This window comes from Perca fluviatilis, chromosome 9 (assembly GCF_010015445.1).
Source record: "Perca fluviatilis chromosome 9, GENO_Pfluv_1.0, whole genome shotgun sequence".
NCBI classification, from domain to species: Eukaryota; Metazoa; Chordata; class Actinopteri; order Perciformes; family Percidae; genus Perca; species Perca fluviatilis.
The window spans coordinates 13,552,351-13,578,672 of NC_053120.1; the positions used below are offsets into that span (position 1 = coordinate 13,552,351).

Consider the following 26,322-nt stretch of genomic DNA (forward strand, 5'->3'; position numbering starts at 1 on the left):
AAATAAATTAATTTTTTAAAAAAAAAAAAAAAATTATTAAAAAAAAAAAAAAATTTAATTAATTTAATATTTTTTTTTTTATTTATTTATTATTTATTTATTTATATATTTTTAAAAAAAAATATTTAAAAAAAAAAAAAACCACAAATTCCCACTACAAAAAAAAAAAAACCAAACACAAAAAAAAAATTAAACTAAATATTAAAATAAAAAAAAAAAATAAAAATTTAATATAATATAAAAAAATAATATACAAAAATAAAATACTTTTTATTAAAACATTAAATTTTAACTCAAAAAAAAAAATAAAAAAAAAAAATATTTTTTTAAATAAAAAAAAAATATATTTCCAAAAAAAACTTCCCCAAACACAAACCCCCACACCCCAAAAAAACAAAAAAAAAAAAAAATATATTTATAAAATAAAATATTAAAATATAAAAAATATTAATTTTTTTTTTTTTTTTTTTTTTTTTTTTAAAATTTTTTTTAATTATTTTTTATATTATTAATTATTAAAAAAAAAAAAAAATAATTAACAAAAATAAAAAAAAAAAAAAAAAATAAAAAAAAAAAAAAAAAAAAAAAAAAAAAAAAAAAAAAAAAAAAAAAAAAAAAAAAAAATATAAAAATTAAAATAAAAATATATATTTAATTAAATTTTTAAATTAAATTTTTTTTTAAATATTATTGTTGGTAGGAAATGGGATGCCAACAGTGGTCTCTCTCGTGTCAAAGTCCCAGGCTTTACCCACCCAACCTCCTCTCTTTTGTGGCGTTATAAGAAAATCACGCTAGAGTGCTTCTGCCTTTGCTTCTGAAATTATTTTCACATGTAAACAATAAATCAAGAGTCCGTTCTTTCATGCTGCAGCTCTGGCCTTCCCAAAATAAAGATAAAGTTAAAAGAGGGTTTGGGGGATGAATGAAAGTGGTCAGATTATCATGACAAACAAGTTTGTGTCAAAGATATTGAGCCATGATTGGCTGCAGGAAAATCATTTTCCAGAATTATTGATGCTAGATTTATGGAGGATGTCATGACATGAAACCTTCATTAAGATTCCATTACACTGAATTGTAAGTTATTAAAAAAATAAAAATAAATCACACAATGTTTGTTAGTGGGCAGTATTGTCTGGGCGTGCACCACATCCCAGTTTAGCATTACAGTCTCATGCATTTATGTCAAGGCAAGTGTAACATCAAGCGGTTATAAATGAAGAGCAGTACATGTTTTTTAGCATCTTTTAAAATACTGCATTCCAAACATATACTGACAGGGACTTTTTATTAGAAATAAAACAGCAGCAGTATATCTTAGCTGAAGTTGTTGGCTGTTCTGTGATCAGTAGGAATAATGTGCAGTAAAGGCTGTGAACCAGATGTAAACAGCACAGTACAACACTGCATAGAGGAGTTATCGGACGACACAGCTATGAGTGGATCATTGTCCTGAGTTAAAACTCTAATCTGTGAAGGGGGAACACACAAAACACAAAGTGGGCGTTTGAGAATAAACAGACATTATAGAAACGGTGTGAGAATAAAAGATGAACACTCAATGGAGAGCTGAAGAGGATAATACATGACCCAAAGGTTAAGCACCTCTGAAACAACAGGGTTCTCACACATCCTTAAATATATAAAGTGTTCACTGTGTAGAAACCGGCAAACTGACACCTACCAATTAATGAAATGATAACAAGCCCTACAATAAAAATATGAATGTTTGGAGGAGGGACGTTGGGGTACTGAGCCATGAAAAATGGATACACATTTTGTTTAAACCAAAAACTGATAGAGGACAAGCTTTTTGTTTTGCTGCCTGAGATAGAACATGGCCTTGGTGGAGGTCTGTGCTCTCTGAGTGCCCTTCTACTTAGTTATAAGGGCACATTGAACTAACTAGAAGGGCACTTTCTTGTATTAGTATCAGGTCATTTAGATAGTTTTTGGTCTTTGCCCAGATTTTGAGATATCCATCTGAGGTGATAAGAATTTAATTTGTAGTGCTGACAACATTTTCATAAAAAAATGTCAACAGCAACCTTTCTTTCCACAAACAATGTCCAGGTTACTCTGAATAATCCACAGAACCACTTCTTCAGAAGAAAGTAGTTCCACTGAAAACTCTTTATCCAGAATTATACAGATTATTCAGGAAAAAAAACGGGTCATTGTTTCTCAAAAGACGTGGCTGTTGGCAAAACAATCTCACCACCATTCAGCTGTTTTGGAGCTTGACTTTCATCAGCAGATAAAGATAGCCAACTTGACATTTCATTTTCTGAACATTTTAAGGATTTCTTATCCAAGGTGGCTTTAAAGTTGTCATTGGAAGTTCATTCTTCAGCAAAACAATCTCACTGCCACTCCATTAGTAGCTGTTCTTCACTGCTGTTGAATTTTTCAAATGTAATTTCTCAATGCTGTGTGCAAACAAAACACAGTTCACTTCCATTGTGTTGGGCTGCAGGCAAGGCTATGCCTCTCTGCATGGCTAGAAACCTCAAGAGGTACGTATGCGACGAAATATGTTTTTGTGATTTTGGTGAACTGGTCCTTTAAGGCTTATTATAGTAGTAGTAGTATACTACTACTACTGTCATCACTACACAATCAACACAATTGTTTAATGCTGAATTAAAAAGTATAATATGTTGTGGTTATGAAACAGAACGTGAACCAAATCTTAAATGTCTAATTAATCCTGAACAGTTATAACACAAGCGGCAACACAACAAATACATAGTGTTGCTAATTGTAGAATACGTTAAGTGCATTATTTTGCTAGTTTGCACCTTCAATTAGAGGGGGGAGAAATGAGGCATTATGTCACCTTGTCACACATCAGACACTAAACAGAAAAGAGACAACAGCAAGCAGCTTTGTGGCTCTGCTTGCTGAGAAAAGCATTAGTGTTACTGATGAAGATCTACAGACATATACTGTACACACACACGCGCACACACACACACACACACACACACACAAATTGCAAACATCGAAAACTGGCTTATGAGTACAATATACGCATTCCAGTGTAGCGCAAACAGTGGAGGTCTGTCTTTTTCTTAGAGAGAGAGGCTGAAGGTAAACGGCTCTTATCTGCAATCGCCAAAGACAAGACTCTTCTGTCTAGACTGATTTCACTGTTGATACACTGTACAAAAGCTGTTTTTATGTGACCATCAGAACACCTTGCATAACACAAGCTACAGCTTCAGAGCTTAGAGCTTCAGGATGTTTAAACTGTGGCTATGAAGTGTAAAATGTTTCTTTAAAGGGGTGATAGAATGATTATATAGGGTATTTCACACTGTTCCTTATGGTCTCCTAATGGGGTATGTAACATTGGTTGGGCTGAAAATGGCCTGGTTGATATTTTACTGACCCTTATGCATCCCTGTGTTTTGGCCCTATTTGTAACAAGAGCTTTTCTTCCAAATATGGTATGGTCATGAATATTTAGATGAGCTGCGCGCTGATTGTTTGAGCGACTTGCCATACGCAGACATTAGAGACGCGCGCTGATTGGTTGAGCGAATCCCAAATACACATACATTAGAGAAGCAACAGAATCTCATATTCCAGACACTGCAATGTTTCATTACCAAATTCACTTCTGAGACTTTTTAGCGGAAATCAACTATATAAAGCTGAAATATGGGCCGTTTTACAAAAATTGATGGCTAATTGCAAATTTGGTAAGACGTGTCGGACTTTAGGAGCTCTACACAGTCTGGACAGCGGCAGCCTGCTGGGCTCCATACCCAGGGGCAAAGTCACCCTTTGTGGATACGCACTCACGGGGCTCCGCGCCAGCTCCCGGCATAACTAATATATTTACGGGTTTGAATTTCGTCCACGCCACTTATATAACATCATTCCCCAATGTCTTATAAAGCTAACCGTTGTGTCCGATTTGATTTTAAAGGCATTTTTATGAACGGAGGCGTCTTTGTAGGACGAGCAGCTGCTTGCTATATGTCCCATTCATTACAATGGGGAAATACCGCGTGCTGCTAGCTACACTTTCGTCATAACTAAATTATATTTACAGTTTGAATTTCCGTCACCCGCTTATACAACATCATTCCCCCAATGTCTTATAAAGCTAACCGTTGTGTCCGATTTGATTTTAAGGCATTTTTATGACGCACGCGTCTTTGTAGGATGAGCAGCTGTTCTATATTCCCGTTCATAACAATGGGGAAATATAGCAGCTTACTTTCATACAAGTAATTTTTCATAATATTAATCCGAATTAAATTTTTAGTAATTAAAGCTAGTAGCTCTTTGATACTCCATCTCACCGCTCTATCAATGAGACGACAAGAGTATTTCATTTCAAAAAAAAAAACCCATTATAATAACGGAACCCGGGCTGGTAAAATTGACAGCTGACACTGCGTCAGGGCGATGTAACAACCCAGGCAGCACCAACACGGCACTAAACTCCGACACACAGTCGGAGAAAATTTGCAATTAGCCATCCATTTTCGTAAAGCGGCCCATATTTGAGCTTTATATGGTTGATTTCTCGCATAAAAAAGTTTCAGAAGTGAATTTTGTAATGGAATAGCAGAGATCTGCGTGACCTAGCTAGATTCAGAAAACTACCTGATCTCAGGTCAGTTGTGTAGCCTATGTAAATGTTGGGGCGTGACCGTTCTCTTAATACACCCATGGGCTGACAAAGGTTCCGGTTTTTGGGAGGTTGACGTCAACTTCCAGCTTTGTTGGGATTCGCCCGTTTTCAGCGGCAGTTTCAAAATATGAGATTTTCATAGTAAAGGGGTGTCAATGGGATTTTGAGCTTCTATGTATGTCCTATTTACCCACCGAACTGTCGTTATTCAACTATGACAGGGTAAAATCAGTTTTGCATTCTATCACCCCTTTAAGTATTGAAACTGAGAGAGGGGATGTAAACTATTCTCTACCAATTTCGTAATTTCATAAAAACATAAAAACTACAAACAAAACAGCCAATACAATGATTTAATTGCAGAAAGGAAGAAAAACCTAAAATGTAATCATTCTGGATCACTGGATTTCCCCTTAGGTCTAAAATTAAGTTAAAGAAATTTCACCAAGACAGCTGTTGGGTGGGTGGGGGGGAGACTAAACAAAAAACACCCCAAGCGGATAGATTCAAACAAGTTTCCGTAGTACATACTGTGCACTGAAACCTTCCATTAACAAGACTAAGAGTCTATAGCCACATGAGCAACTCTATAAGGCTGTACTGAGCTAAATGCTAACATCAACATGCTAACATTTTCACAGTGACAACGTAAACATGTGGATGTTTAGCAGGTACATTATTATATATAATATAATATTGTTCACCATCTTACTTTAGTGTGTTAGCATTCTAATATTTGCTAATTAGCATTAAAAATAAAGTACGGCTGAGGCTGATGGGACAGGTATACGTAGGTATTTGGTCATAAACCAAAGCAACAGAAAAGTCACAAAAGTTATTGCAATTCATCCTGAGGGGTGACAAATGTGTCTAAGAAATTAATGACAATCCATCCAAAGTTGTTGAGACATTTCACCAAAAATCACAAATGTCATTCTCATAATATAAAATCTATGTGAGATATGGTTGGTTTCATTGCACACCGGCACTTGAAATGTTGTTTATGTAACATTAGTGTAGATCAGCGAAGCAGAACTCTATTAGAAATGGTAAAGCCAGGTTTAAGACCCAATGTATTAAACCAGCGGAGTTGGAGTTGAAAGGAATAATAACAGTGTTTTCATGCTGGGGTTTGTGACGCAGGTCAGGCCCTGTCTGCTCTTTGTCAGTCTGTCATGCCAAATTAACTCATTTGTCCGCTGAGAAAGACAGATGAACTGTTGTTAAAAAAATATTTTTTTAAAAAGCAGGCGGGGGGTTTCTAAACACCTGGGGGAGCGTGCACGTCTCCGTGTGTGTTTGTGTGTGTGTGTGTGTGTGTGTGAGGAAGTCACTGTTGTCACAGTGGCCTGTTTCCTCATTAGTGTCACAATCCTGCCCAGCATGGACTTCCTTCCATGGACAGAAAGGTGTCAGCAAACACACACACACACACACACACACACACACACACACACACGATCCATACTCACGCACTTCTTTCACACACATTCACCAGTTCTGTTGTTCTCTGAACACATCAACACACGTCCAGAGTCCACCTGCCATGGCTGACGCATTTCTGGATACAAATATGTCCTCTGGTAGAAGAAGTCCTCATCCTGCCTCTCATTCAAAACAGGGACACCCTGGGGTGTTAGTACGATACTAATGAAAATCCTCATATTAATCACATGAAATTGTTGAATTTTATTGTTATTACTGACATAGGTTTCTATTATTTTTTCCAACCCATTTATATCAACGAGGGTAGGCAAAATAACAGAAACACATCTGTATAATGTAATATAATTCAACAGCATCACAAACTACATCCTCCAAAATAATCTTACAGCTCATGTTAATGTTATTTTCAACAAAAACTGAACATTATAACCTTCATGAGGGTAGGATGTATTGCAGGATTGAATTAGTTTTAATAATTGTACCTAATAATTCAAGGATAGGGTTCAAAGAAAATATTAATAACCCTAAGAAGGCTTTGCTTTTTTTATAAAGTGAAATATAATATATGATTCAGCACTCCATGTGTGTACAGTAATTGTAATAACTGTAAAAGGATTTTCTATCATTAGTGATTGAATAGCAGCAGCTAGATTAAATATAACCCTTGTTTTACATAAGCCAGGCTTAACTTCACAGGCTGTTGCTACTGTATCATGCATTCAGCTATTGTGCCACTACTGCTAGGAACATGTATGAAAAGTATCCCTTTATCTAAGTTTCCATCAAACAAATGTAGCTGTCATTTACAGTATGTAGTACAGCTCACAAGATCTTATCAACGGCCTGCAGGCTGTGTAATTGTACACACGCATTACAGCTGATGCCGTGTAATGATAGGAGCTATTTTGTACCATACTTCTCCATCAGGAAGTGCAACAAAAACCACTGACATGCCATGTAAGAAAAAGAGAACAACTCTTGGTTTTCTCGTTATCTCTCTCTTTCTGATAACAACACACACAAATAGACAGGCATGGACAAAGAAAGCACACACACACACACACACACACACACACACACACACACACACACACACACACACACACACACACACACACACACACACACACACACACACACACACACACACACACACACACACACACACACACACACACACACACACACACACGTTTACCTGCAAAGAGCAGTTGCAGTAAATCTGAGGGGGGAATTATTCACAGCATTTCCTGTCAGCAGCATAAACAGTTCCTGCCAGAGAAACCCAAACCCTTTACATAAGTTCTTTTTCTAAGGTTTCACCTCCTTTTCCTGCCCAGTGACAGGACACTCTGCCTGCATACCTGAGGCAGTTTGAGTGGGGTTTTAAAACGTGTAAAACCAAGTAATTTTGTCTTTTTTAAATTGAATTTAATCAAGTTTTTATTTACAGATGTCATACATCATGCAAGATGAGGTTGCAGTGCTATGTAATGTTTGGGGGTCCGCACAGTAAACAGACTGCTCTGGGAGGTCCCTTGAAGCCATTAAAGTACCCAGGAGCGGGAAGTAGTTAAGAGGGAAGGTAACACAAGACACCCTGGGACATAAATACTGAGACTTTTTAGCTGCCAACATAGAAACAGGGCCAAGAATATGTTTCTAAATACTTGGACACCTGGAAGGTTAAGAAGAGAGGAAAGAAAAAGACAGAAAGAAGGGGGGTTAGAGGTAGTGCATTGCTTTGACCAGAAGAGAGTCAGGGTTGGAGGAAAAAGAGAGTCACTACCATGGCAACTGCTCATGTTGGCATTTTGTGGACATGCACAGCAACGTGTGAGGTGAGAGACAGAGTGATAGGTTGGCAGATACTGTATCTGACATTTAGATATGGTAGCCCTGCCATAGCTTATTGAACCGATGCCATATCAAGACCACAAGGCTGGCAGTGGTCAGCATTACCTCATCAACCAAAGATGGTTTGTTGTTGATGTGTGACTCCAAATGAAAGCAATAGTAAATTCCCATCAATCCTAGAAAATATATTTGGTAAACAGCTTTCTAGATGGCAGCTCCATGGCAGCCACATTTTCACTGACTTTTCCAATCTCTGTACTTCTGACTAATGTCTGATACAGCCACATTTATTATTTATATTTATTATCATTTATTATGCAATACCTGCTCAGAAAACAGGCCTAACAGCTCATCTATATGCCATATTTACAAAATATTGACAAAGACACTCAATATCAGATATTTTCTTTTGGAAATAAACATTAACTGACTAGTACGTTAAAGGGTAACTATGTTTTTTTTTTTCAACCTGCTATGTTGGGAACAACAATCTTTGACATTGGCCAGTATTAGGCAAGATCGCTGCAGTTGGCTGCGGCGAAAAAAGCTACAATGTAAGTTAACAGGGCAATTGTCCAGCTTGTATTTACCTTTACAAAAGTGCTTGTTTTGCCACTGACAGGCTCAGATGAATATTCTTAGTGTCTGACAACATTATGGAAAGGAGGGTGACCTTTCTGTTAAAGAGTAAGATCCCTTTTTAAAACATCCGCAAAATTGCGTTCGCTAAACCCACCACACTCCATGTCATTTTAGCATCGTAAAATACAGTTCACTCAAAGTCGACAGAAACAAAATAAAACTATGAAAAGCCGTTTTGGGTTGTCTTTCCACTTTTCCAATCACAACTCTAGTTTTGGTTGAAATAAACACATAGTTTACTGATTTACATGTGAAATTATGTTGGTGCTATAAACGCTAAAAAGTATTGCTTTTTAAATAGAGTCTGGTGGGTTTAGTGCTAGCGAGTTCCTAGCTAGCTGTTCCTGGTTAAACAGTCTCAAAGAGGATTTAAAGGTCTATCTCTGAAGGGATCCTTTCCATAATGTTGTCAGACACTTTGAATAATAATCTGAGCCTGTCAGTGGCAAAACGAGCAGTTTTGTGAAGGTAAATACAAGCTGGACAATTGCCCTATTAACTTACGTTGTAGCTCGATTAATACTGTACCAATGTCAATTTGTCAAAGATTGTTGTTTCCCTCAGTCACAAAAACATAGGAAAAAAGGGTTCCAGGTTGAAAAAAATGGTAGTTACCCTTTGAAGCATCTGTATGCCATTCAAGACTCAAGACAAAGATCAGTTTTGAACAGGCATTGCTGTTGAACAACACTCATGTCATGCATACACACTTGTGTTAGTCAGGTGAAAACACTGGTAACCCTGGCAGATATTCGTCTCTTTTTGGAGTCGGCGGACTCAGTGAGAAGCCCCAGACAGGTGCACCACTGTGGAGGAGTTATTGCTACTGGAGCCCCTGGCTTTAATTGGGTGTGTCATGACAACCTATTATGAGATCCTGGTAAATAAATGCCTGCATACACCCAACTTGTGTGTGTGTGTGTGTGTGTGTGTGTGTGTGTGTGTGTGTGTGTGTGTGTGTGTGTGTGTGTGTGTGTGTGTGTGTGTGTGTGTGTGTGTGTGTGTGTGTGTGTGTGTGTGGAGTATGTGGTGCAAAAGCGAATAGAAAAGCAGTGGTGCAGCATATAGCTATATAATGCAGTCTCTGAAATGATGCACACATTTCCTGCAGCATGCAGTGATGATCACCACATAAGGCGTCATGTATGCTTTTTCTGTCTGACTGATAGCACGTAGTCGCTCAAGGAACACTGTAGTGTAATTGCCTAAAAATAACTTGAAACCTAAGACTCTCTGTGGGACTATCAACCATTGATTTTATTTATTTCTGCATTTGTTATGTAATGGCTTAAGTGCAAAAAGCCATATCTGATGTGCTTTCAAGACCAAACACGACTGCTATCGTGTCAGACACAGTATGGGCGTCATGACTCTGTGGGGGTTTGCACTTGTGGCTCGACTCGCTACAGCACCTGCTTATATTGGTTATTATAACTGTCCATCTCATATGATATTTAAGTTAAGATATTTTGAGTATTTTGTCTGTAAAAAAAACATTTACCATGTTTAACTGTTTGTGACCTAAGCTGCCCTTTCTGCACAGAAATTCAGATTCACATAGGCCTACTTTAATGATATGTTTTTATGTATTTGTGAATTTGTGCAGTAGTTAACAGACAGTTTTACTGTGGTTTGTTTGTTTGTCACAATAAACTATTAGCAATATCTCTATGGCTAATTAGCCTACACATATCAACAGTGTTTCCCCAAAACAGAGTAAACAGATGAACATTGACACTTCTCGAGACCATTATTTTATTTTGAAAGACATGGCACCAAATTCTTTTCAAAATTATTCCAAATAAAGTCAGCCTTGCTATTGACAAATTGCATCTTCAGTAAGACAAATATATATAGACTATAAAACAACTAGGTCACATCAATGAGCCACTGTAAACACTAATGACAGGTGCACAGGGTACTGTGAGAAGTCACAGAAAAAATCGGTTTAGTTTCTCGGTTTGTTTTTTGCTTTAGATCCAGCCCTCTTTCCTGTTTCCCCTGCATCATATGTTCTCAGGCGCCTCCTGACTTTTTCTTCCTCCCTTCTCAAGGCAACCCTTATCTCTCCTGCCCTCTCACCTCATCACTCCTCATCTCCTCCTTTCATCCCTCCTTCTGTTCTGTCTCTCTTGTCCTCCTTTCTTCGACCTCCTAAGTGCATTCCTGCACGCACTGGGTCACTGTTTGGTGCAGGGAAGGTAGGGTTGTCTGAGGCTTGTATTAAATAACATTTATAAAGAGATTGATGAGGTACTCTTCATTCTGCTCTCTGAAACCTGCTGGCACAGATCAACAAATGCTTCCGTGACTTGGTGAAATTATGCAAGACAGATGATTTGTCTTGTTCTTCCGTACCGCCCAGAAAAACAAACATGCGATGTTCTGTAAGATGGAAGATGACCATTAAAAATTCATCTTTATAATGTTGAAGGTTTTGCTAAGACTGGGTTTTGCAGCTTGTGAAAAGAATTAAGCAAGATTAGTTGAGGATCCCCTTGGATAAAAGATGCACTATTTGTATCCACTGTTGTGTTTGTATAACACGCTTTTACCTAAGAACCAGCTAGTTCAGTAAGAATTTCCTGGTCACAATAAGACAAAGAGAGAGACCAAACTGTCCATCCCATAAGCCTTGTGTCTATGTGTGTAGCGTACCATACCATATACAGCAAATGTACGTGCAGTGTTTTTTTTTTTTACCTTATTACATAACAATTCCTCATTGTCCAAATACCTTTAGCTATAAAGTTAACTCAGACTTATTGTTTAGTGTTGACCAACCACCAGCTCCTAGCTTTGAAATAACATGCAGGGCTCTCTTTTTGGAAAATGTCATGAGGGGGGGGGAACTGCTCGCCTCATACGAAAACACCAACACAATGGAAATGCACAATCGAATTCAAAAAGCCAACTTGTTGACACCTTTCCACACTACCGAGCAGTCAAACACATACACATACAAAGCATATGTGAAGGTCGGGAGAGTTCAAGAGCACTTTGCCTCACATATATCCTGTATGACAGCATTTAATCACAGAGGTTGACTTGACCAGGAAGTCAGGTCATACCTTTGTGAGGTTCTCACAGCAAAATGCCGTAGAAACGGGACAGAATATGTCCTGGCTCTGTTATGACACCATGTCATAAAACAGATGCTTTGGATCAATGGCTCTCTAATATGTGAACCTTTTTGGCACATGTGTGAGCAGACCTCACTAACCGGTTTGTGATTCTGACGTGATAATGGCTCTGTAAAAACAATGACATGCTGTGACATTAACACATTAGAACACTGGTAAACACACACCGTAATTAAATACAGCATGTACGACTCTCACCTGTTGTTGGTCCAGGTTGCGTAACATGCCCTCAAAACACACACACACCCTCAGTTCGGTTAAAACACACAGCACAATTTAGTTGGTGGCCTTTAGGAGATGTCGTATAGTTTCTTTAACTATTTTCTGAAATCATTTCTCAATGCTAACCACGTTTGAGTGCAAACAACAAATATACCCTGCAGGAATGCATTGCAACACAAATGACTAAAAACAAAACATTTTTAAAGAAGGCACCTAATTTACAGTACATATAACTTTTGGCTTACCTTTAACATAGATGGTTGGTTTAAATTAGTACTTTACCCCAGTATTCACTATATAAACTACACATGATATTCATTTCCCAGACGGTTGTCAATCTAGTGTTGCTATGCTAAACCCTATTGTTACAAAAAGCCTGTTTGTGATTTCTGTTTTCATGCGATACATACTTTTCCTATTTAAACTCTGGTTTGAAAAACTAAAAGCAATATCAATGGCATGCATTGGAGCTTGCATATGCTGTGCCATTTCTGCCTGACTGATCACTGATCATTCAACCTCACATTATTTGTCCCCACAGGGCAATACTGTAGGTTGTGCAGCAGTGACACAACCCAAAATGCAAAATAAAGACTCCTCTTAGTTTTGGCTAATGGGACTCTAAAATTACCGCTGCTCAACAGTTAGTTTCAACCAAATGACATTGTCACAACATTGTTGCATGTACCAAATATACTGTAGAACAAACCCTAGTCATCTAATTAACCTGCAAAGTCTATGGTGGCACTCTAAAAGTATTTATTAAGCCATGAATCATATGTTTCCTCCTAATGCTTTAACTGTGACTCGGCAACTCCTTGTGTGAGATTTTCTTATCGGCCACGTTTGTTTAGTCACAACTATGCTAACGAAGTGTCCTTAAGCAAGGTCCAAGAAAAAAAAGGAAAAAGGAGGGAGAAAGTCAATGTCACTTGAGACAAAAGTGTCTGCCAAATAAATGTAATGTCAGGTGCTTGAAAGAGATCTTTGTGCCTTTATTGGATAGTGACAGTTGGGAGATACTGACAGGACACATGGGAAAAAGAGAAGGGTTTCACATGCAACAGAGATCCCTAGCTGAATCAAACCTGTTACATGGTATATGTCTTCAACAGCAGGCAACAAAGATGCCCCTATAAAACCAGCTTTGACCACTGAGAACCGAAATGTCCCCATCTAAACAGCTTTGAGCATGACTATACATTCATATAATGACAGATAGCAGCACTGCAAAAGCACCGAAAACGTATCTGGCCTCAGTTTATTACTAAAAAATACTACAGATAATATGTATAATCACAATATCACAACATTATATAAAATTGTAAATTGAAGCCAGAAGGGAGGAGATGCACCTGTCTCGACCTACCTCATGACTAAACCGTCGTCTGTTTCATGAAAGGCATTCAAAATATGCAAGATATGCAGTTTTGGCTTTATATTATTTATATTGTCTGTATATACAGAAGTTGAATTAACTGTGTGCCCTGAGAGAGGGTGAAATAGGTTCACCTGTGTGTACTGCATTGTGATAGTGCAGCACTGTAGGTATTTACGTATTATATCATTGTATCAGCATGTGTATGTTTGTGTAGTGTGTAGGCACAGACAATAAGCCTTTGTCTCTCTGCATCCTATTTTTCTCCTGGTGGCTGACACATACATTCACACACGCACGCACGCACGCACACGCACACGCACACACACGCACACACGCACACACACACCTCGTCTACACACCAGTTCCTCCTGACTTCCGTCAAGTTACAACAGTTTAGAGACAGCAAAACAGGAACAATCTGATCTTCTCTTCCTGCCTCACACTTCCTGCCCTCCCCATCCTCCTCCGGCAACAACGAAAGAGAGAGAAAGAGACAAACAGATGAATGAAAAGGAAAAATAAAGACTCAAGGGGGTAAAGAGGCTGGGAATGAATAAAATAAAGAGGGAAGGTGGCAGAGGGTCGAGACATCGGTATGGATGTAGATGTGTGATATAATGTGAGTAGGAGGTGCAGTGAGGATGTGGCCTGAGATCATGGGAAAACAGTGGGGGGAACCAGTGAAACCCTGCATCATTATATAAAGGTTACAATGAAAGTAAATGCGTTAAAAAAAACGGTAATGGTGTTTTTTAAAAAAAAAAAAAAAATTTAAAAATTTTATTTTTAAAAAAAAAAAAAAAAAAGAAAAAAAATTGTGTAATTTTTTTTTTTTTTTTTATAAAAAAAACCCTCTCAAAAAAAAACCAAAAACAAATCAATATATCTTTTGTGCAGCTACAGTAGGATACTGTATATCATGTGCCTTTGTACCATAAAAACTCTGGAGTTATCCAGAAGTATTACATACATAAAGGTAGGTATATAATATGCATACATTCAAATTGGGGCTACAACTAACAATTACTTGTTTGATTATTCTCAAATAATGACTATTCTCAAATAATGGTTTGTATGGTCTATAGAATGTCACAAAAATAGTGAAGAAAATAATTTCATAAAGCCCAAGGAGAAGTCCTCAGCTAGCCTACCAACAATACAAAACAAAAAGATATTTCAGTTTAATGTCACATAATACAAATACATTGAATTCTTTTTTTCAACCCTATGACCAAATGCAACACAAAGTTTTGTGAACAACAGTGAGAAATAATATAAACAGGCTGTGACAGACTATACTTGTTAGGATACATTTCTTGTTGGTTTTGGTCTTTTCACTGGATAAAAGAATGACATCCTCATTCTTTAATAAGCTTTTAAGTTTAAAATACTAATTTCATGTCAATCTTTAGCCAGGTTCTGCCAGAACTGCACTTAAATAAAATTAAAGAAATCTTTGCATATAGATGAGGAATAGACTGTTTACTTGCAAAGTCTCTGCAGTCAATAGTACTTAAACTTAGTGATGGTTTTAAAGAAAATAAAGTTTATCGTAACGCATCATTTAGTGACAACCTTGTTCGCCTTTACACAGAAAGGTCATAATTAACATTATGAAGCTGGTTTACCAGATACACACACACTTTCCCAAACTCTCTAACACACACACACACACACACACACACACACACACACACACACACACACACACACACACACACACACACACACACACACACACACACACACACACACACACTCAAGAGCACCTGACGAGCTGAGGTTCTGAAGAAGGAAGTGAAAACTCAGTCCATCTGTTTTGACAGGAAGTCAACAGAAGCCACATACATGCATGCTGACGTCAATCAGAGCCACAGGAACACCCACCACACACACACCAGGAACACACACACACACACACACACACACACACACACACACACACACACACACACAGACACACACTGATGGATATATGCCACGATACACTCATTTCGAATCATACACCTCACCAATCCACAATTGCAAAATTGCACTAAGCAACAGTAGTTAAATACCATCCTACATGTCAATGTTTTAATAGATAATAATAGTAAGTTGTTGTTTCTTTTTCCAACAACACACTTTTAGTAATAACCCCAACAAACAAACAAGGATGTGGTCAGTAAAGCTTGTGTAGGTGTAATTTTTTAATAAATACAGCAAGGGACACTTTTTTTTTTAAGATAATTTTTGGGGCATTTTAGGCCTTTATTGTATAGGAAAGCTAAATATGTAAAGCGGAGAGAAAGGGGGAATGACATGCATCAAAGGGCCACAGGGACTGAGCTTTTGGGCACACGCTTTACCAGGCAAGGGACACTTTTTTAAGATAAAGAAAATGTTATCGTAGATCTGACTCATGCTTCATTTTCACGCGTATTTCTTTAATGTCATATCTGACCTGAGTTGGTTTCATGTAAAATATTTTGGTTATTTCATGGTTAGCTATGCTCACTCTTCTCAGTTTCATTGTTGCTCATCTCTGTCTCTTTTTACATAGCAATGCATGTCACTGTTTTCAATGTTCTACCTAGAGTGTTGGAACTCTAGTTGGATCTGTCTGCATGTGTGAGGTTAAAGGGCTGATTATTTATTGTTTTATCAAAAGAAGTAAATCTATTTGTATCAATGGGTCTCTCAATCTCAGATTAAATATACAATAATACACAATACACATTTTAGTTGTTGCATGCAAAAATCTGCACAAATGTACCACACAAGGTGCTATTTATTTTTATATTTCAACACACCACTGTGGTCCTGCAGTAAAAAATAAATAAATATGTGTTTAGGACCCAACTTGCGTTTGGATGGACAGCAGAGAAGTGGATTGTAAAGAAAGAGTGATTTGAGATATTTTTTTCGACTTGTTTTTTTTACCATGAAAATTTGTTACCATTACAATATACCTGACATAATTGGAGGTGACCACAGCCACTGACGTAGTATACAGTAGGTGAAGGAGGACAAGACAAGCTTTTAACACTCTTCCAGGAGGAGATTGTTTGATACTACAAAAAACTGAATCTGGGTGGAGCATCACTTTCAAATGTACAATGATTGTCTCAGCGACAAAGACCTGTCCATTATATTTTTCATCTGCACTGAAAAAAGAAAATTGGCAAGTTGCTGTCATCACCTTTTAAAGCGCCCATATAATGCTCATTTTCAGGTTCATAATTGTATTTTAAGGTTGTACCAGAATAGGTTTACATGGTTTAATTTTCAAGAAACACCATATTTTTGTTGTACTGCACAGCTCTCTCTCACTACTGCAGCTCCTCTTTTCATCTGGTCTCTGTTTTAGCTACAGAGTGAGACCTCTTTTCTTCTTCTTCTTCTGTACTATCTTTGATTGCACTCGCACATGCGCAGTAGCTCAGATGTAAATCATGTCAGCAAGCTAGCTCCATAGACAGTAAAAGAAAGGTTGTTTCTCCAACTTCGGTCAGTTACAAGGCAGGATTAGCTGGGAGACTTCTTCTAAACGAGGGCGCACATGTAAGTAGTTCTTTTGTAGATTATGGTGAACTTGTGTGTGTTGTAGCAGTGCTTTGCTATTGAGAACGAGGTCGCACGCTAGCTAGCAGGAAGCATTCAGAAACTGTATCTCACTCAAAACAGCATGGATGGATTTTTTTCAAAGTTTGTATGCATGTGGAAGCACCAGAGACACAAAATAACACCATAATATGGGCACTTTAAGTTTATATGTGAACTTGTCAGCTGACAGTTGCTTTTTTATACATCCAGTAGTTACAGAGAAACATTATCATCTATTTGAAGTCATGTTTCTGGCCACCTAATCAATGTAAGTCCAAAATCATCTCTCTTTTTGGCAGGGCTCGACATAAGCAATGGCCCGGAGCCAGTAAAAACGTATGTCGGGCACAGTGCGGGCCCATGAATGTGGCTCTGTCTGCTGCATCAGCAAACGTCATACATTACAGAATGGCACGAAGTGTGTGAATGTTAACATTTCACATTTTCACCTCAGCTAATTTATAACCAATTAATTTGGATACAAGCGTTGCATTTTGGAAGATAGATGGGATTCTGAACCGCGATGCCTGCATTGCGCGCACACACAGCAGGGCCGAAGTGTGTGCGTTCAACACATTCTCACACCCAACTCGTAAAATAAGGACGAAACAAACAAAACGCCATAGACGGGGGAAAACAAAAGCCGGGAAACACACGCCGGAGACGGGGAAACAAAACGCCACACGCGGGGCGCGAACCCAAGTCTCCTGGGTGAAAGTCCGGTATTTCAGTCTGCTCTGTCTGCGCTGTCCACTCTCGTCCACCGTGCAGTGCAAACACAGCTCTACTCTGCAAATAGCGACTTTACAAACGAGCTAAAATGAAAAATGTCAGTTTGTAGTCTAACTGTTTATCTTAATTTGCAACAAATCTTGAACTTTGGACAAACTCTTGTAAACGTAGCTGTTGTCTAAATGAGCCATCCTCTCTGCTGGAGCGGTAAACCTATGGATGTGTTATAAGACCAAAACAAATACATGCGGCTACTTAATATGCACGTGAATGACGCCGCGTTCTTCATTCTTGATGATGTTGCGGGTTGTATTATTTAGCAACAACATGGTCTTATTTCAAATGAGGCATACAGGAAGAATGCTAGCCTGCTTATCAGTCCATTCATCATTACAGCTGCTGTTTTCCACAACTTTTCACTTCAGGCTCTCTGACAGTGACATTTTTACAGGCCTTTCTATCTGTAAGCATTTTCCACCAATCAGGACACTGATTACGTTTCAGTAATCAAGACTTTAACCATCACTCCTCAGTGAACTGCCCCCTAATCTGAGATCATTTTCTAGTTAAGCCTATCTAGTTATCATTATGGATTATCCATGTTTTAGGGGTTTGCTTACACTACTACATGTAAAAAAATAGAGCATTAATTTAGTAAGAAAGTGAAAATATCAAACAAGAAGATATTAGGTATCATTTTATTTTCTTTATTTGAAAGTCTGGCACTTGGAGTGTCTGCTTAAAGAAATTCTGTCCCTTTGAAAAATGTAGTTGATGACCCCTGGTCTAGCTTTGCTGCTAATGGCACAACATACAGTGGCAGTGGCTAGCTGGGTTATAACCATTTTCTGAAGCTTCATGGTAGGTGCGGCGTATATTTCCCTACTTTTTGTCCTTTGCCAATCACACCTATGATATTTCTTTCAGGGCCAGTAAAAATGTAGAAGGGTCCAGCAAAACTCTGATCTACTGGCCCCGGGGGCCAGTGGGATTTTTTTTATGTTGAGCCCTGCTTTTTGGTCTCCATTATCTTCTGAAGGATTATCTGGCTCTTTAGCTGGTAAATACCAGAATACCTTAAAGATATTCAGCAGCTAGTCTGCCTGCTGTTTGTCACTCTGCAGATGTACAGTGTTTTATTTAAAAAACATTTTTTTTTACTTTTTCACTATAAACAGCTGCCTGCTGTGACCAAAATGCTATGAGCGCAGTAAAAGGAAACCAAAACAGAATAGTTGCCCCCGGAAAGACAAACAATGAGATGAAACCTTCTATAAAGCTCTGTAAAATTGAGTGGAGCTGCAGATTCAGGTGAGGCCAATAGGACCGGTCCTCACAATGCAGAAATGTCCTCACTATGAAATTTCAAACTGAAATTGATCCTCACAAAGATAGCAATAAAAGACATGCTGTACACACCAAGGATTCACAATAAAAATAGTAAACACACATTCAAATGCATACAAAGTGTGTGTAAAACAACCGTGTGTGTGTGCGTGTGTGTGTGTGTGTGTGTGTGTGAGAAACGGCCTTGGCTGAGCTGGTGAGCAGTCACAGATCCCAGTATTACACAGAGGAATTCCAAAAGACAAATATTCACGAGCAATAGACTTTGCAACCACACACACATGTATAGTGCTCATAAAGTTATATGTGCTTGTGCTTGTAACACTCTTACTGCTGTAGACGTGTACATGCCCACACACACACACACACACACAAACACGCGATGAAAGAAAAAAGGGAGGTTTGATGTTATCTTTGAGTGAGCTGCTTTAAAAGATCATACTATGTGTGTCTGTGTGTGTGTGTGTGTGTGTGTGTGTGTGCGCGCGTGTGTGCATATGTGTTTGTACCAGTTCAATTATGTTTGAACATGGTTAATGAGCTTGATGACAAAATAGTCTGGACTACAACAAGAGCTGAAGACAGATGGCGAGAAAAAGTGAAAGTCCTCACGTACGCGAGTTCATGAGCAAAGGACACACGGAGGAGAGAGGCAGAGAGAGAGGAGGAGGAGAGAATAATGAGAACAAGGAAAAATTATGATAGAAGAATGTTCGAGCCAGATATATACCAGATAAAAAAGGCGCGTTCTTCACGCAGCGTTAGAGAAGTCAGACACGTAGCAAAATATTCCTCTGAGCCTCTTACCTGGGAGACAAACTCTGGTGATTGGAGGCTGAGTGGTTGCTGCAGGCGACCTCCTGAAAGAAGGAAAGATGACAGAAAGTTAAAAAGATGTTACAAAATAAAAACAATGCACAATATATTCTTCATCTTTAAATTGTTTACACAAATAACGGATCACATTTTCTCACTAAATAGGTCAGACATTCGGTTTAAAGTAACAATTCCACATTTTGGTAAATACGCTTTGTTTTGCCAAGACTTAGATGCGAAGATTGATATTGCATTAATGTCTGTACGGTAAATATGAAGCTTCAGCCAGCTAGTTAGCTTAGCAAAAATACTGAAAAATGGGTGCCTGGCTCTGTCCAAAAGGTCAATAAAATACCAGCTCAATGCTAAAGCTCACAACTTAACATTCAAATGGATTAAACAAACATGATATAATTTATTAATTAGTGAGCTTTAGGGGAGGCAGCTTTTTTTTAACCTTAGGACAGAGCAGGGCTAGCTGCTAAGCTAAGCATCTGCTGGCTGTAGCTTTAGATTGAATGTACAGAGATGAGACATTTTCTCATCTAACTCTAGGTAGGAAAGTGAATAAGCATATTTCTTTGTTTGCTCAGGGGATTAACATGGGGTACTCCCCACCCACACAACATAAAATGGTTCATAAATGGGGTCACGTTAAACTCAAGTTGAAACAGTTCTTGAAGAGATCAGACCTGTAATTATGGGTCATAAGGTGTTTTGTTTTATGGTATCTTTATTGTATTGAGCCTTGTGGTAGTTTAGGGGAAGGCACATTTGTTATTTCATAGTCCGATGTTCCAGTCAAATATGTCATCGCGGTAGTCGGGGCAGTTCTGATAAACGTTTCATCCTCGTTTCATCTGTATTCACAGAGCTAAGCTTCCTCGCTGCTTTTAGCCATGTAGCTGAAGTGAAAAGGTGACATCTTGAAGGAACAAAAGACAATGCAGTCTTGTGCAGGATCTGTGTGTGTGTGTGTGTGGGTGTGTGGGACAGAGTGACAGCTGGAGAGTGGACAGCTGACAGTGTATTGATACATTTACATTCAGCAGGGACTCATTGATCATCTGTCTGATCTTCTGTGTGAAATTAGGTCAATATATGTGTGCATTAACATGTCGCTCCATGCCTGTAAACTTGTGTGAGTGTGTGTGTGTGTGTCTGTCTTTCTTTAAGTCTCCCCCCTTGTCTATGTGTGGGTGTCAGAGCTGAATGTAGGTCAGACAAGCTTTAGGTATTCAATGCAGCAAACTGAGTGTTAATAAATCTGGTGGAAGAATGAATAGAGTGCTCTTTGCATCTAACTGCACTAAGACACACACACACACACACAGACACACACACACAATGAATAAAGGGAAAAGTGCCCTACATGCATAATTCCAGTGTATTTGCATCTGCAGTCTCCTCCACTGGGAGGTGTGATGCTGGAGGTGAATGCTGCTGCAGTGTTAAAGAATTGCTAAAATAGATTTGTCCATTGATTGGTCACTTCATCGACAGAAAATGAATCAGCAACTCTTTTGATAATCGAATAATCGATTAAAGGTAATTTCATTTAAGCGAAAATACCCAACACTCCATTGTTTCAGCTTCTCGCTTTGAGGATTTGCTGCTTTTCTCTGTTTTATATTATTTTAAACTGAATATCTTTGGGTTTTAAATAGTTGATTGCACAAAGCAAGCAATATGAAGGCGTCATATTTGGCTTTAGGAAACTGTAATGACCATTTTACGTAAAACGTTCATAAAACGTGTACTTACTTACACTTTGCAAACCACTAACAAACATGTTGGAAAGTGATTTTTATACTTATATATTTAACTCATGTTATAAAAAATAGATATATACAGACACTGAAGTGCACTTGTTTGAGAAAGTACAGAAAAAAACTTGCTTTATAACTAGTATACCAACCACCATATTGTGCATAAAATTGAGTTTAAAATGTTCCTGCTACTTTTTGAAGCTACATAATATGCTGACTGCTGAATATATGCCTTCAATAACACACTTTTACTAAGAAGTTAAAATTCTGGTTTAGTTTTCTTTCCAGATACAATATATGAAGAGGAAACCATGTAGTACGTGTAATAGTATCAGAGCTTTTCGTGAGACATGAGTCTGTATCATGACAAACGTTTGTTCTGAGACAAAAATATGATGCTGCCCACTGAAGCAGTGCGGAATAAATGCAGAGGGGACAACAAATACTTCAATGCATACCAATGAGGCATTCCATCTGTGTGTTTAGTTGTGAGGGTATTTTTGTGTTTGTGCTTCACCACAACAGAGCAATTCCTTAAAGAGCATTTTAATTGACTAATGATGATAGAAGGAAACTATTCTTTAATTTCGCAAGGGACAAAGGAGGAATGATAGATCTAAAATTAGAATCCCACTTACCCTAAAATGTTTAAAACCCCACTGATGGAAATCTGCATTGTGTGTGTGTGTGTGTGTGTGTGTGTGTGTGTGTGTGTGTGTGTGTGTGTGTGTGTGTGTGTGTGTGTGTGTTTGTTTGCTGGACTGCTTTAGCAGCTCAACTATGAGTGCTGGGAGCAGCTGTGGTGTCAGACGTCACACCTCAGTCTGTTTAAAGCTCAATACCCCCACCTTGTGGTGAGATAATGCCAATGCAGTCTGGGTGCATGTGCTGACTAAATGAGTGATCAGCTTTTGACTTTTGTGGTGAATTTAAAAGCTCTGAAGAGGTTAAATTTGATGTATTTTCATTTCCACAAGATTTACTGCACACAGTTTAAGAGTAATTTTTATTTCCATTGTGCACTATGCCACAGGGGACTCAAATACATTAATCCCAAGAGGGTCTGAGTGGACTTCAACTTGATTAAAGAGCCCCATAATGGCTTATAATAAAATATAAAGGTAATTTTTTAATCTCAAGTGGCTCCTCTGAAGTATTTTCCTCATGTTGCCAGAGTCAAAACAGGAAAAAAAAGTCATTTGCTGGTCTCAATTCATTAGCACTTACTTGCTGGAGGCACACTGGACATTGGTCAGTACAGTGAAGTTATTCCTCACACTTCGAAGGCTTGCCAGAACCTACAAAAGCAGAGAAATAATGATTAGGATCCTTTGTACCATATTTATTTCATATCCTGTATTTTTTCTTGACCCTGCAGCTACAGTTTTGTTTTGTTTCTGCTTGGTTGCAGAGCAGAAAGCAATACACCTTAAATCATATAGAGCTAATCATTATTAAATGATACACTTATACATTACACGCTTATTTGAACTTTGGGCACTGATATTGTTTAATTTGCTTAATCAGTGTTGGCAACTCTACTCTTAACAGCCCTCGCTGCTTAATAAGATTTAGCGTTAATATCAGAATAATTTTGGATTACAGACAGTAAGATATTTACCTGAGCAAAAGGCGTTACTATCAGGTCATCACCATGTCTGCAAACACAAACACAGAGAGAGAGGTGGTAAGAAACATTCTCAAATACGGTAAACGCCGAATACCAGGTTTTTCTGTTAAGCATAAAGCTTAGTGCTTTCTGTCAGCATGGTCATGGTGGTTAAAAGCGAAGATGTTAAGTAAGAACAATAAGCAAGGAGTACCATGACCCAGCCAGCCTCATTACTATAATTATCTGAAAGAGGGAGAGGAGTAAGGGGGGGATGGTCATGGGTCAAAATCAGGAGTCTTCTGTTCCGATGGGAAGTAACCTTGTAAGGCACTTAGCTCTCAGGCTGACCTATTTTTGTAAGCTGAGACAAAGCAAAATACTGAATTACTCTTCTGTGGGGTTCACATCATTGTCATGTTATGTAACATCTTAAGTCATGTAGAGGACTCCTTAAACCCATCAGATCTTCCAGTGGGAGGTGGAGAAGCAGCACAGCCTCGACTTAAGCCAGCTGCACATCCAGTGACGTAGTTTAAAATGGTAAATAAAACAGCATGGGAACTGTGGCTGCAGTCAGCAAAAATCTATTCATTCTGTAAAAATGACTACTTTGTATCCAAGCTGTACACAACTTGAGTTAATTTGAATTAGGGTGGGGGATAATTCAGTATTATTGCCTGCAACCTTTGAATTTTCTGTCTTGCAGCCAGATAAAAACACAGAACACACAGATGTGATCATCAAACACAATAAAATACATTCATTACATATTAGAAATACTTCAAACATATGCTAAAACCCAGCACACATTTTCAGCAATGTACATCGGTGACGGCATAACATAAAGCCAATTAGAGTGGATTTGTATGGTAACTTTATGGTCATGTCATGTTTCTGAGTTACAGAGCGGTTACAAATGAATGATTCCAAGCAAATGTTAATGAGAAACTTAGTTTCAAGTGAATAAACATGTGAAGGTTTTGTCTAATATAATGCAAAACAGTGGAAGAGGCTTTCCTGTATTGGACATCATTTTTGTTCATATTACTTGCAATTTTGCCTAAATCCTAAATACCATGATAGATATTGATGTAAGAACAAATTCTTGTTAATATTGTGATGTTAGCACAACTCATATCACTCTGCCATAGTTTTAATTTACTTCTCAATCAATCACTTCATTTACTTCACTGCAGACTAAGTCCACAGTCTAGCAAAATAGTTAAAAGATAAAACATTGTCGTACAAAAGAAGATACAGCTTATCATTTGAACATTTACAGTACATTTCTGTCATCCTTAAAATCATCTGTAAAATGACGTCAACGATATTAAAGCATCTCCACATAAGTAGAATTCAAGTTTTATGTAGGCTAACTCTTATTTCACCGTGATACACAGAGTCCTAGATGAAAAAAACTCAGTTCTGGTACAATGTGTTATCCATAAACACTGTCATTACTTTTTTGTCCTGCACCAGCAACTACATGGATGTGCACTACATCTTCTTTTTCTAATGACATCTAACAGTAACATGGGTGAATAAGTGAGTGAATAAAATATTGCATACATCTGAAAAGAAGAGTTAACCGTTTTTACTACTCTGCCTGCACCTAATATTTATATACGTATTTCACTATACACTCATTGTTGGCTTACTGTTCAACCACCATAATTCAGATGAGAGAAGATTTGAGATGATAAAAAAAACACATTATTATATCATTATTATATGACTCAGCTGATTATCTCAGCTGAGTCATATTACCGTGCACACACACAGCAATAATAGTAATATCTCAAGCTACATAAAGGCTGCCCTACCTTACTGGTTAGGTTGTTTGCCTGTATGCAGCCTTAAATGATTTACCCACAGACACTCAGAGCGATGAAAAAGTACCACCACCTTCATTTTCTTTCACTCAGTGATAATACAGCACAGAGCTCTTTTAGAAGCAAATACAATACAATTTAGCACAAAGTATTAGGTATCTACAGTATTAAGGAAACTAAAATTAATGTTAAGTAGGTAACAGTAAGGTTAGGGCATTAATATTTATATATATATATATACACACACACACACACACACACACACACACACACACACACACACACACACACACACATACATACACATACATACATACATACATACATACATACATACATACATACATACATACATACATACATACATACATACATCACACACACACACACACACACACACACACACACACACACACACACACACACACACACACATAAGTATATGCATATTCCTAGAGATGTGTATATGTGTATATGCCCCCTTCTACTATGTATCTCTCTGTGACTCTGGCATGTACATACTAGTGCTATGTGTGCATGCTGTGCGTATTTGCGTGAGTTTTTATATTTACAGTTCAGAGGTGATGGAGGAGTTTCGTGACATAGACTTGGGTGACAGATCATAGTCGCTGTCAGAGCGGTAGAGGAAGGACTCTCGCCGCTGGTTATGACCGGGGAAGTTAGTGTGTAGGACCAGACCAGAGCCAGGGGAGGCCTGGGGGTCCAGAGGGCTGCAGCTGGCAGATGGGCCATTCTCCACATCGAAACTGAAAACAGATAAATATACAGTTTTTAAGATGTTCATTTTTCCATTGCAGATGTTTCTTCAGTGCTGTGAAGCGTAGAGCAATAAAGCAGAGCTGAAGATGTAAGATTCAAATCAACCTAGTGTAGGTTTTCTGGTAGCATTAGCCTCAAACATAACTAATATCTTATGAACTCTCTGCTCTGAGCTAGAGGAAATACCCTGATAAGGAAATAAGTAAACTAAACTTTGAGATTGCCATGAAACACTCCTTTTCTGACCTTCAACTAATCTTAAAAACAACATCAAGTCTTTCGGACTCTCTTTTTCTGATAATGTTTTGTTTGTGCTCTGTGGACTTGATAAGGTTTTAATGGTCGAGCATGACGAAAATGGGATGACCAATTCTTTCACATGAGCACAATCAACACCTTAAGAGATAATCTGCAGTAACACACTCTCACATAATTATGTACAGTGGACACACACATACATGAATGGACTTGACATGACCGGGCAACAAAGGGCAGACTGGCATG

At 38.1% G+C, this 26,322-nt stretch overlaps 1 protein-coding gene across 3 annotated transcripts in view; it reads right to left on the reverse strand.

The window, feature by feature from the left end:
* The window catches only part of pde4ba (phosphodiesterase 4B, cAMP-specific a), a 196,789-nt gene that overhangs the window by 42,168 nt on the left and 128,299 nt on the right, over positions 1-26,322 (reverse strand). For all 3 annotated transcript variants that reach the window (XM_039811827.1, XM_039811828.1, XM_039811829.1), the window contains 4 exons: positions 25,611-25,805; positions 23,216-23,252; positions 22,822-22,892; positions 19,817-19,869 (listed from right to left, as the gene is read on the reverse strand). In XM_039811827.1, coding sequence (XP_039667761.1) covers positions 19,817-19,869; positions 22,822-22,892; positions 23,216-23,252; positions 25,611-25,805 — 356 coding nt within the window. The remainder of the gene's footprint in view (positions 1-19,816; positions 19,870-22,821; positions 22,893-23,215; positions 23,253-25,610; positions 25,806-26,322) is intronic.